Here is a 13,067-nt window from a genome sequence, read left to right as displayed (position 1 = left end):
GACAGTATCCTACAAATAAGTATTTTTCAATGATAAATTGTACACCCTTCTGCTTTCTGTCACCTTTATTTGACAATCAAATACATGAGATTTTGTAAACAAATGGTAGAGAAGAGTTTGATTAGAACTGAAAATACAGATCTCTGTTATCAAGTCAGCAGAGTAATGAAAACATAATGAATAAAAATGCATTCAAAATTTAATGCAAAAGCTAGCAAAGACAATTTTAGGCAAACTAATAATAGGTAGATGGACAAAGCTCAAAAGGCTACGAAGATCTTAGATGAGGCTCTCTCAAGGAAAGAAGAAAGAACTGAAAATGTTGCACGTACATAGGTGTAAGAGAGTTGCATGGTTTCAGGCAAAGGCTGGACAGGAAATGCCACCACATATGACACAGCAAGAGAAATCTGGACTGTACTAAGGCAGCTGAAAAATTCATAGATGGAACAGAAAAATACTTCTTTTCTCAGATTAGCTCATGCTTAAATACCTCTTTGCAATTCGGACAAAAGACCATCAAATACTGCTTCATACTAATCATTACTGTGATGTGATTAATAACAACTGGCCTCTAATTTTCATTAAACCATCATAAGGAACACAAACAAAAATGGAAGCAAAATTTAGATTAAGAGCTAATAGGAATGAGCTTTATTGTTAGTTCCAGAAAAGTTACCAGGCCACTGACAGCTTTAGAAGTTCACTAATAACAAACAATACACTGGTTGCAGTGAACTTCGGTCAAAATTATTTGTCTCATTAACCTCCTCTGACACATGCAATATGAGCTACAGCTAACACATCTTTATGGACTGCCTCAGCTTTCACTGGCAGTCTCTCTTCCCACACCTCCCGAGGGGACGGACTGCAAGACGGCGACTGGAGGAGCAAAGTCCCTCCCACCGTAAGAGAAGATCAGGTTTGAGACCATCTGAGGAACCTGAACATACACAAGTCTATGGGACCTGATGAGATGCAGCCCAGAGTCCTGAGGGAATTGGCTGATGTAGTTGCCAAGCCACTCTCCATGATTCTTGAAAAGTCCTGGCAGTCAGGTGAAGTCCCTGGAGACTGGCAAAAAAGAAACATTGCACCCATTTTAAAAAAGGGTAGCAAGGAGGACCATGGGAACTACTGACCCGTCAGCCTCACCTCTGTACCTAACAAGATCATGGAGCAGATCCTCCTAGAAGTTATGCTAAGGCACACGAAGGACAGGGGGGTGATTTGAGAGAGCCAGCATGGCTTCACCAAGGGCAAGTCCTGCCTGACCAACCCAGTGGCCTTCTGTGACTAAGTGACCGCATCAGTGGACAAGGGAAGAGCTACTGATGTCGTCTATCTGGACTTCTGTAAGGCCTTTGACATGGTCCCCCCCAACATCCTTCTCTCTAAATTGGAGACACATGGATTTGATGGGTGGACTGTTGGGTGGATGAGGAATTGGTTGGATTGTCTCATCCAGAGTATAGCGGTCAACAGCTCAATGTCCAGATGGAGATTGGTGACAAGTCATGCCCCTCAGGGGTCTGCACTGGGACCAGGACTGTTCAATGTCTTCATGAATGACATAGACAGTGGGATCAAGTGTACCCTCAGCAAGTTTGCAGACAACACCAACCTGGTGCGGTTGACATGCCTGAGGGATGGGATTCCATCCAGAGGGACCTGGACAATCTCAAGGTCTGGGCCCCTGTGAACCTCATGAGGTTCAACAAGGCCAAGTGCAGCATCCTGCACCTGGGTCGGGCAATCCCCAGTATCAATACAGGCTGGGGGATGAAGGGATTGAGAGCAGCCCTGCAAGAAGAAGGACTTGGGGGTACTGGTGGATGAAAAGCTGGACATGAGCCAGCAATGTGCACTTGCAGCCCAAAAAGCCAACTGTATCTTGGGCTGCATCAAAAACAGCATGGCCAGCAGGGTGAGGAAAGGGATTCTGCCCCTCTGCTCTGGTGAGACCTGTTGGAGCAGGTCCAGAAGGCGGCCACCAAAATGATCAGAGGGATGGAACCCCTCTCCTATAAGGACAGGCTGAACGAGTTGGGGTTGTTCAGCCTGGAGGAGAGAAGGCTCCAGGGAGACCTTATTGCAGCCTTCCAGTACTTAGAGGGGGCTTATAGATGGGGACAGACTTTTAACAGGGCCTGTAGCGACAGGACAAGGGGTAACGGTTTTAAACTAAAAGAGGGCAGATTTAGACTAGATCTAAGGAAAAAATTTTTCACAATGAGGGTGAAGCACTGGCACAGGTTTCCCAGAGAGGTGGCAGATGCCCCATCCTTGGAAACCTCCAAGATCAGGTTGGACGAGGCTTTGAGCAACCTGATCTCGTTTGAAGATGTCCCCGCTCATTGCAGGGGGTTTGGACTAGATGGCCTTTAAGAGTCCCTTCCAACCCAAACTATTCTATGATTCTATACCTGTATCCAATAGGTGACAGAGAAATAATTTTGTTTTTTAAAAGTACGTATTTTAAAATATTAAAAACACCAAAGACTAAAAAACAAAGGATTCCTCTAAAGTACAACCTATATTAATGTAATTGAAGTACAAATTAATGAGAGATGCTCTTAAAAACTAATGAAGGATAAATGCTGAGACTTTTCCATTAATACATCAATGAGTCAGCAGGCACACTGAATGAATCCCTTAATATTAGGAAATGTGATGAAACCAGCCAGTTGAAAAGTGAAGCTATAATTTTATTTTTGTACTCTGACCATATAATTGAAACATATATTTTTTACAGCAAAATATGTGATGCAGCTTTTGCGTTGTGTTACTATTTTACTTCTATGGAAGTATTTTAACTTTCTTTTTATTGGTCTTTGAGACAGAAAAGCCTTTTAATATACTACCAGAATAGCAGTTTATAAACAGTATCTAATGCATCAGAACTCTTCACATGAACTTACTTATTTTTTGTCAGTGTTGTTGTCTGTGCCTAAATCATCCCATTTAACATGACCAGGTCACATATCACGGTCACAGTTCACAAAGGTAAGGCACATTAATCACCTTTCATCTGGTTAATCACACTAGCAAAAATGACCCTGATACTATCATAGCATTCCTAAACTGTCTGCATTAGTGGATGGTAGCAGTAATTAGAAATTTGTACCAGAGTAACAAAACGTGTATTCAGTCAAACCCAGGGCTGTATGATGAAGGTACAGCTTACAGAAGAGAGACTGAGACCAAAATCACCTCCTATTGCTTTTGGTGTTTGGGCTGCTGAAGTAAAGGTCAGTTATTCTCTAAAAAGCTGGATGATCCATATATACGAACACATTACCTCACTGTAGACACTAACAGGTTGCTGTCTTCCAATTCTCCATTAGCACACTTTGACATTTTGAACTATTTTCTGCTTCCAGAACAGAGGTATTCTATGAAATGATATACCCTAGAGTGGTGTTTCAGCATCGCACTTGCACATGGTTCACAGCTACAGCAACAGCATCTTTCCTGCACGCAGCATAGCCTACAGGCTTCTCTAGGAGCATGGGCTCAGCATTAGCAAGACCCATAGCAAGACCCATCCCGCTCTCAGATCTTTCAAGCTACAAGCCCCATTCAAAACACCTGCACTATGATAAAGCTAGTTCATGTGCAAAACAAATACTCAAAAATTGCACCTGGTTCTTTAGTTATTTTCAGAAGTCTGAGCTCAAGGATGACAATTCCCTCACTATTTGCTGTATAATAATGTGTAAGTTCAAAGGGACATATTCCCTATCCAACAACAAAACCTTAATTAGGTACTCAGGTTAGAAAACCAGACTCCTTACCAGGACAGAGAGACTAGTTCATCCACAGGGAATCCGGAACATCTAAGTTAGGCTTTTGCTTTGACTCACACTCCGGAGACTTTTTCTTTTGATATTATAGGTAACTTGCTCTCTAAATCAGGCACTTATTTAAAGTCCCTAAAGATGAGCACAGGAATAACACCCCAGGCATCCATTTAATTCTGCTCAGCCATTTCATTAAACATACTAAACAGAATTTTGCTTCACTCCCTCGTCGCCCAGGTCCTACACAAGCTTGAAAAATCACAACTGTTTTGGAGGGGCTCAATTTCAAATACAAGCTGCAATAGAACCGATTTTTAACACTATTCTTTTCTTTAAGAGTGTTAAGTCCATCTACTTCACAAAACCAGATTCTGACATAGCTTAGGGTCACTGCAGATTTCTATACAGAGGTAGTAGTCTGAGCCCCAGAACACAAGGGCAGAATCAGGAGGGAATAACACTGGCAAAACAAGATGACGAATGCCTCGCTCTTGCTCATACTACACAGAAGGCTCTGCTTAGTGCTATGAGTCTCCTCTAATTGCGTAAATACTGAAGCCCTCTACAAAGTATTTTCAAGCAGGACAAGAAACAAAGAATGAACTGCCTATCTGGTCTGCTGCTAACTGAAGCTTTTCCATCTGGCTTTGTGGATGTTTAAATGCTAGTTCCCATAATGCTACAGATAATTTTTGCTCTTAGTTGGGTCTAAAATATCCCAGAATTGTATTATGATTCACTAAATTTTATTAACGTAATACCCAGGAGCCGAGACCTTTGAAAACTAAGGCACTAATGTTCATTTCAGAGGGTAAAAAACATTGCTTAATTGATTTGCAGCTAGATATTCACTCTTTACCTGAAATTTATGGAAATGCAGACTTGTCTTCTTTCCAGAAGTCCCCATGACAAACAGAAAATCCGGAGTCAGCACAAAAGGAACTCTTTCCTTATTAATTCCAAGGAAGCTTTTATAATTCCCAAGAATATGACCAAAATCAATATGGAAAAGGTTACCTTCATAAAGAAAAGAAGTCACGGTTAGGCTCAAATACAATAAACCGCCAAGAATACTTACTTGTATTCACGATAATTCCAAAACCTCTTTTTTTGGGGTATATATGATCACTCTCTAATTCATCAGAATAGAAGGTTTTCTCTCTTTTTTTTGAAATTCATAATTCTGTCCTCTTGGCAAAGTTACTTTTTATTTATCTTTGGCAGTTATTAAAAACCTGTCAGAACTGTTGTATTTTCTAAACATACACTCACAGCTTTTCAAAAATCAGCCAAGGAAAGCTTGTGCCTCAGATCCATAACAATCAGCTGTCAGCACATCACTACATGGAAAGGGCTTGTGGATTATGTTTCAAATAGCCATGGGATTCTGGCACTATCCAGCTCCTTGGCTAACGTCATTCACTAGAACATGTTTTATTCTCACAGACCTACATTACCAATTTCTAAAACACCCTGTACTGTGCAGAAGTTTGCATTGTCACCCTTTGGATAACTTTGAGATTGTAATAGGGTATCAGGTCCCAGGAATATGATGAAAAACTGCCCTTTTAAGAATCACTACACCTACAGGACTTCAGTGCGCTGCTGCTCTTCAGCTTTATTACTTTCACTGGCAGACAAGATGTAAGGATAAAAGAGTATGGTTACTTAAAAACATAGATTTGTAATAGTAGTACATGCAGACAACAAGATAAAACATGAAATTATGTAAGATGATACTTATCAGTGATCCTTAGGTGGAACATCCTTAGATGTTCCAGCATTTCAGGCAGTTTCTGAGTCCGCCCAAGCTACACCAAATCTGACACTCTCTGCAGACCTCTCAGACTGACATCATTCTGGCTTCTGTTGCTCAAGACACCTCCCATCAAAGACTTTAAGGCCAACTTGCTCCTGACCACAACAGAATAGCCTTCCTTTCTCTGTTTCCCTTTCTATTGACCAGTTCCTAATTTCCTGCCAATGGGCACAATATATTATATTATATTATATTATGTTATGTTATGTTATGTTATGTTGTTATGTTATATCAAATGCTGAAATTAAAACATTTCTTTATTGTCTTTTCCTCAAGGACTTCCGGTGAACTTTTTTACTGTAGTTTCTAATTAGCTCATTTCTGCCTGCAGGGTACTCCTCTCTAGACTTCAAGTGGCAAAACTTTGACTATAATATGATTAATATTAAATATACAGCCTTCTAACTAACCCCAAAGTATTTTCTGTCTCTTAGCATTATGTAAAGACTAATTATGAAGCAAGAGGATCATGAAACTGGAATTTCATTTCTTAGACCAAATAAAACTCCTCCAAATGTACTGCTCATTCTGGGGCCCTTTCTGGTGCTTCCACAGGTAAGTAAAATTAGGGATGAACCAATGTGCAGCTACAGAAATAATTTCCAAAGTTTGTAATAAAAAAAATTGTGGTTTGCTTTCAGGAGGATTGCAACCATCCCACAGACTTCAGTAGCAAAACCAATACCTTCCATGTACACTTACTTTCTAGGATTTTCTACAAAGGTATATAAAGTAATTATGCTCCTCGGAAGTGAAAACAGTCCAGTTATATCTGAATTCTGACACAGATACAGTTCCACTGCACACTGTCACAACCATATCCACACTCCAGACAGGTGAACAGCTGTCTGCTTTTTATAGAGTTTTTTGGCTTTTCCATCTTAGATCTAGACACTAAAAAAATTAGTTTTACATTCCTCATGTCTTAGTTTGTAACAAACTCATGCTTGGAAAAGAATGGCATTATTAATGATATCTAGAGCCTATATGAAGGCCGAAAGAGGTTACAATACATTTCAATGTCACCAGAGGAGCTGAACTTCTAAGCAATGCTGACAGAACTGGATTGCCTCTCTTCACTCATTGTTAAATGCATTATTTATTAAAATAAAAGATAAACCTATTGAAGTACAGACAGTCCCCACTTCTATGAAATTCTCAAAAAATAACTCACCTGTTTCTGTAATCATGATGTTGTCATTGTGCCTGTCTCCTATTCCAAGTACAAAGGTTGCAACACAGTATCCAGCACAAGAATAAACAAATCTTTCCACAGCTGCCTGAAACTAAAAATAAATCTTAGAGATGTTAAATGCTTCAACGCTAGAAACTAAATTCAGTCATTCTCAAAAGCACATGCCTTTCTGTCAACATGTGTCTATCAACAGTTAGACAAACTGTCTTATAAAACACACCGTTGTGCAGCAGAGATTAAGATCACAGCCCTGCACTGCACTCGCTGTACTATGCGAGCAGGCTCTATCCCTTAGCACAAATAAAATAAGCATATAGCTGTTCATGCTTTTTGAGAAAAAAAAAATGGCAGAAAGCTCTAATAGGTCAGTGGACCTGCCTAAGCAAAGGAGTTATGAGTACCCAAACCTGTGCTTAAATCCTCTAAAACCACACTGCCTTTTGGTGTTCTTAGATGTCTTCTCAATCTGCTCCTCATGTATCACTTCTAAATACCACTGACAAAGGAGTAATTTCTAAAAAGCATCTTGTTTCTTGGGAGCTCATCTGCCAGCTGGATGCTAAAGGCTCTTTCAGAGACACCCATGACTGAGTACAGGGAAAATTAACGGATTTTTCAAACTCATGTAAGTAACACACACAACCGTATGGGTTCTGTGGTCCTAAATTAGTGGGGTGCACTTGAAAATCCTACTTAAAAATTCAAAGAACTCACCTTCTCTTCAATTATGCATCTTTCCTTGAGCCACTGGTTTAGGATTTCATCCTTAAATGCACCAGTGTTGCCAACTGTACTCTGTTGAATTTTGGCAATTGTTGTAGCATCTTTCACGATTTCGATCATTCCTACAGAAAACAAGGAGGAAGTTAGAAGAAGGTATTAAATTTATATCAAAGCATATTAAAAATATGCAAAATTAAATTTAAAATGGTGCTTTTTAAATCAATTGCAGAACTTCATAGGTTGTGAGCAGAAATTTATTTTACAAGCAACAGTGGTTCTTGTTCATTTCCAGCTGAAACCAGCCAAAGCTCAATAACTAGTCTGCCATCCTAAACTCCTCTCTGAAAATGTAAAACCTTTTAAAATGGAAAGAATCACATGATGAGTGGGGACCTTCTGCATAAGGTTTTTCCCTAGGAGAGGAACTACCTGTCCTGATCCCCTGCAGAAGCCTAGGTACCATTCACATTCCCAATAGATTATCTCCAGCTTCACAAATTTAAGGAGCTGAAGAGAAGCTGCAGCACTGCAGGAGCATGGGGACGCAGGTGTTGCCAGAGCTGTGGCAGAGGAACAGAGCTGGCCCTCTTGCAGCAAATGCAATTTAAGCTTATGTGTGCATATACATAGAGAGGTTCAGAAATACCAGTACACAGTGAGGTATAGCAGTGGGCTTACTGGTGGAAAGCTCTGGCTGTTGGTGCCCAGAGGTCAGTCCCTAAACTGAACAGATCCTCGCAAAGGCAAATCAGCACATCACAGCAATACGGTGCAGAAACAAGGACTTGACCTGTTCATACTAAGGTGGCATGCAATGAAGGGGAAGGTAGAGAGAAAAGCAGAAAGAGAGGCTGCAGCACAACTCTGCACCGTAGCCAAGCACATGCAATCTGCCCTCACAGTGGGCATGCCTATATGGGGGAAGGTCAGATTTTAGTTGAATTTATTTGCTAACTGGAAACACTATATTTTCTTCCTCTGGTTCAAGTTCAACAGTGTCTTCTAGGTAAAAGCCTGGCTTTAGCTCCAGCTCCAAGATAAGCAAGCAAACAAAAATATCCCACTCTCCCAAAAATGATTCAAAGCAGTTTCTGATCTGGTTTCAGTTTGACTCTCTCTGAAACAGATTAATTTCTCTCTATTCACAGTCCTACCCTTTTGCAATTACTGAATTATGTGCAAATTATTCAGTAACAGAGTAACAAAGCAGTGATCTCTTCCTGCTCCTGCCTTCCACGCATGGCTGAATTCATGGCCGAATATCCCCTGGAGGTACTTCTTCTGTCTTGACAGTGGCCTGGATTTGTTTGTAATAAAACATTGTGGAAATATGACCTCCAAAATCCACCGCCAACACCACCAAATTAAAAAGCTCTGCATGTTGGTCTGCGCTTGTCAAGCTGTTGTTTTCACCCGGGGAATGAGCTCCAGATCACATTCCAGCTGTTGAAAAGGCTTCCCCTTGCCTGTGCTCACAAATCTCCCTCTACCGGCCAACCGCTCATAGATTCCAGGGCAGCGGAGCTGTTGCAGGAGGCACTTTCTGCTTCCCCTTGCATTTACAACTTCTCCCAGCATAGCTATGTTGATTAGTGTGAAAAGTCCCCAGATTTTAAAGCAGCTGCTAATGAAAACCCTTTACTGATCATTCTCCAGTGCACTTGCAAAAGAGTGATATAAAATCTACACAGAATGTTGTGCAGCTTATTCTGCCCAAGTAAATACTTTAAAAGGTATCATGGTAAAAAGAAGGTATCTGCTGGAACAGTATAGCTCTACTGCCAAATTCTTCTAAATACAGACATGCCTCTCAGTAGGTGTGGTTAGTCCTAGCGAAGGCTTCAGTAGCTGGGATAGAGGATCTCAGCTGGGCTGCATTCAACTGGGAGGAGGTGCAGCAGTAAACACACTATGCTATGTGTTTCTGGGGTTCTGTGGTGCTAAAGCAGGTGACTTATATTAAGTGCCAGCTTGCACGTCTTATATTTGGCAGTGATACCGCATAGTAAGTAGTGATAATTGCCTTGCAGAGCGGGGAACATATGGCCACGCCAAAGAGAGAGAAAATAGGGTATGATCTTTTACCAGTGATACATGGAAGAGAAAGTTCTTCCTACGGAGATCTATATGGCAGCAGCATTGGAGAGGATGGATGTTTCCAAAATTGCAAATCGCATTGAATGCACATGTCTTCAACAGACTGAGAAAGGTCCACACTGGAGGGAGGGCAGCCCCAGGTGTAGGACACCTAGCTGCTTCCCTGCGCTCTGTGTAGAATGGGATACTGCCCTTGTGTCAGTACACAGAAACTGCCCCAAGTTCAATGGAAATATTAAGAGAGAGGGAAGAAGCAGCTTGAAATATGAATATATGAATATTGTGAAAGAACATTTGCATGCCACTACTCTTTGGTTTTGTTCCAAATAAGCATAAGCTCTACATCAAAGTGTCTCGCATTGGGTATTACTAATTTAGGCTGCAGGTATTCTCAGCAAACTGAACAGGAGTCTTTATGTGAATAAACATGCCCCTACTGTGGTGCTGAAAGGATGCTAAATTCTTACATCTCCCCCATGCATATAGGACAATAAGCAATTGTTTCCTTGAGAGAAAAGAATGAGGAGTCAATTAATAATTCATGAAAGAATAATGAAGTCTGTAACTTGAATATAAAAATGCTAGGATCACTGACAGAATTCCTCCACTTTATTATTTCGATACATTGTCTTAAGATGATTTTAAACAAAATTAAATTAAATCCTAAAAATATCTCTAAAAGATTAGGTTTGTTGTAACATACCTAAAGGAGAGAAAAAAAATGAACCCTCATTACATTTACAGCTAGTATTTTGACATATAATGTTCCATTTCCTTTATTATTAGAATTCTATCAATATAATGTATTTAATTTTAAAACATGTATATTAGGAGAAAATAAACTCTTTTGCATCACACTACCACATATTTTATCAGTGAGTTTGGATTTTCTGCATTGCTAAGATATCTCAAAGCCAAAAGAAAGGATGATAAAAATTTTATGTGGAAATTTATTTTAGACAGGAAGTACATTACAGATATATATTAGAAAGAGTTCTTAATTTTACTGGGACGCAGTTCATTATTCTTCGATCCATAAAGCAAAATATATTGCTGAAAATAAAAGAAACTAAAAAGCTGGAGATCATGGGAGACACATAACAGTATTTCTATTATCATTACTTTATCAATCCATGCAGTTACTATCATACTGCCAGCTACACCAATGACAGGAATTAACAAACTTGCTCGTTTTCACACATGTTCAAGCTTTTAGTAAGTGGCAGAGCTGTACTTGCTAATCTGTCTCACTGACACACTGTTTATACCAGCCAAAGCTTTTTTTTTCAGCACAATAGCTTCATTTGGGCATGGCCAATTTTTCTACACTGAGGAGCCTTTCCTCCAGCCAATCGTTGAAGAACTGCTCAGCAAAATTGTCCCTACAGTCAATTCTTTATTATCTTTCCTCTTGTATAGGAGGAAACTGTGCAATGTGGATGCGCTAGGGTACGTAAATACATGCAAATCCAACCATAAAGAGTCAAGTTTGGAGACATCGTGATGTATAAACTATACATCAGATAGATTGGTATTTGTGGATGTAATTGGGCTCTTCCAGAGCTTATCAGGTTGCTCTACACACCATCACACAGTTCTCCAGAAGCTTTGTAGGCACATGCTTCATTTCTCCCACCATGAATTTTGGAAAATAGATCATTTGTGATGCAGGAACTAATACCCACTGAGAAATACTGCCTGAGCATCCTGTTGAGTAATGCTGTTGCTTCTATGTAACACAGGGTATGAAGCTTTAGGTCAGGAAAAAACATAAATAGTTTGCTATTTTAACTCTCTTCTGTATTTTATTCTTATCAACATATTAAAACACAGCTTGAGTAAGTCACTCACTTTCACCACTTTTTTATACCAAATATTGTTATCAAAGAGAAACTTGCAGCAGGATTCAAACAGTTGGACTTGCACAGGAATCACAGTCAGGTAAGCTAGAGCAGCAGTTGAAAGATACCCATCAGGAGGGCAGAAACCATTGCTGGGACACAACTGAAGGCTGCTCATAGAAAGTGTAATAAACTGTTATTTATCTCAGGACCACAACGCATACTAGAATAGTTCTCCTAGATACAACTTCTGTAACTATGGTATTCTGAATTTCTAGTCACAGTAAGTGTGATCACATACCTATTTTGTTCCCTGTAGAAATACAACCATACGGTAACAAACAGAGGTCCAAGGATTCTGCTTCCCAAATGGATTCCATAATTCGAAGAATCTAGTAAAAACAAATGTATCCGCTAAGTTATTTCAAATTGTTTGGACATTACTTATTACTCACACAAATAACACTACCCAGACTTCTGAGATAGGGCTAAATTTAGAAAGTGTGCAGCCATTCAAGATTATTGGTTACAGAACCAGGGTTTATATTTCCTCATCCATGCTGTGCCCAGGCAATCTCTACCGTTTTATAAAGTACTAATAAATATACTGTATGATTTCTACATGAGCTGAGATTGAACACATCAGCAAGTAAGTCCATTTTTTCCCATGAATGTCGCCAAAAGTGCTAATAAACCAGTTTTTCAGAACAATCACTGAAATGATTGTAGATAGCAATGCTATCTACTGATTTCTTTTTAATTTGTAACTTCATCCATTGCATAAATAAATTATAAAAATGTTTCATGAGAAAAACAGGCCATCTTATACTAAATAAGATTCCTTCTCTAGAACACCAAAATGTGAAGTATGTATGGCACATGTCAGGAGAAAACAGAGTAACAGTATGTACTGGGTCTGGCTGGGATGAAGTTAATTTTCTGCAGAGCAGCTCATATGGTGCTGTGGTTCAGACTGGTAATGAAAGCAATGCTGGTAACGCACCGATGTTCCAGCTGTTGCTGAACAGTGTTTGCAGAGCACCAAGGCTGCCTCTGTTTCTCACTCTGCCCCACTATGACTAGATCAGGGGTGCACAACAGGTTGAGAGGGGACGCAATCAGGCAGATGACCCGAACCACCGAAGAAATATTCCATGCTGAATAATGTCATGCTAAGCAACAAAACATAGAGGAAGAGGGTTAGGCAGGTTAACCAACTTTTGTGCAGGAATTGCCTGGGCATTGGTCTACCCATGGGATGTGGTGAGTGACTGCCTTTGCATCGCTTGTTTTGTGTTCTTTCTGTCTTCTTCCACTTCTCCTTTGCTTATTAAACAATTTGTACCTTGGCCCACAAGTTTTCTTGCTTTTACTCTCCCTTTCCTCTTTCCTCATCCCAGTGGGGTTAACACACAACATAGTAACATAAAAAACTGCAGTACAAGAAAGAAGATCCCGTTTCGATGTCAGCCTTGCCATACACAGTTTAAAAAATAAAAAACAACCTCTTATTTCATATGGACAGTAAAGATAAGGTATACACACTTCTAAAAAGTAAAACAATGTAAAAATATTTTAAAATATTCACA

At 39.9% G+C, this 13,067-nt stretch overlaps 1 protein-coding gene across 1 annotated transcript in view; it reads right to left on the bottom strand.

The window, feature by feature from the left end:
- Window positions 1-13,067, bottom strand: part of PIK3CG (phosphatidylinositol-4,5-bisphosphate 3-kinase catalytic subunit gamma) — a 29,297-nt gene that overhangs the window by 3,013 nt on the left and 13,217 nt on the right. Inside the window, exons 6-9 of the mRNA XM_082002377.1 lie at window positions 11,780-11,870; window positions 7,532-7,662; window positions 6,797-6,908; window positions 4,663-4,820 (exon numbers count right to left, since the gene is read on the bottom strand). Of these exons, the coding sequence (XP_081858503.1) occupies window positions 4,663-4,820; window positions 6,797-6,908; window positions 7,532-7,662; window positions 11,780-11,870 (492 nt within the window). The remainder of the gene's footprint in view (window positions 1-4,662; window positions 4,821-6,796; window positions 6,909-7,531; window positions 7,663-11,779; window positions 11,871-13,067) is intronic.

The sequence above is a fragment of the Phaethon aethereus genome (genome assembly GCF_964289735.1).
Source record: "Phaethon aethereus genome assembly, chromosome: 1".
Classification (NCBI taxonomy): domain Eukaryota; kingdom Metazoa; phylum Chordata; class Aves; order Phaethontiformes; family Phaethontidae; genus Phaethon; species Phaethon aethereus.
This window is presented reverse-complemented; position numbering and strand designations above follow the sequence as displayed.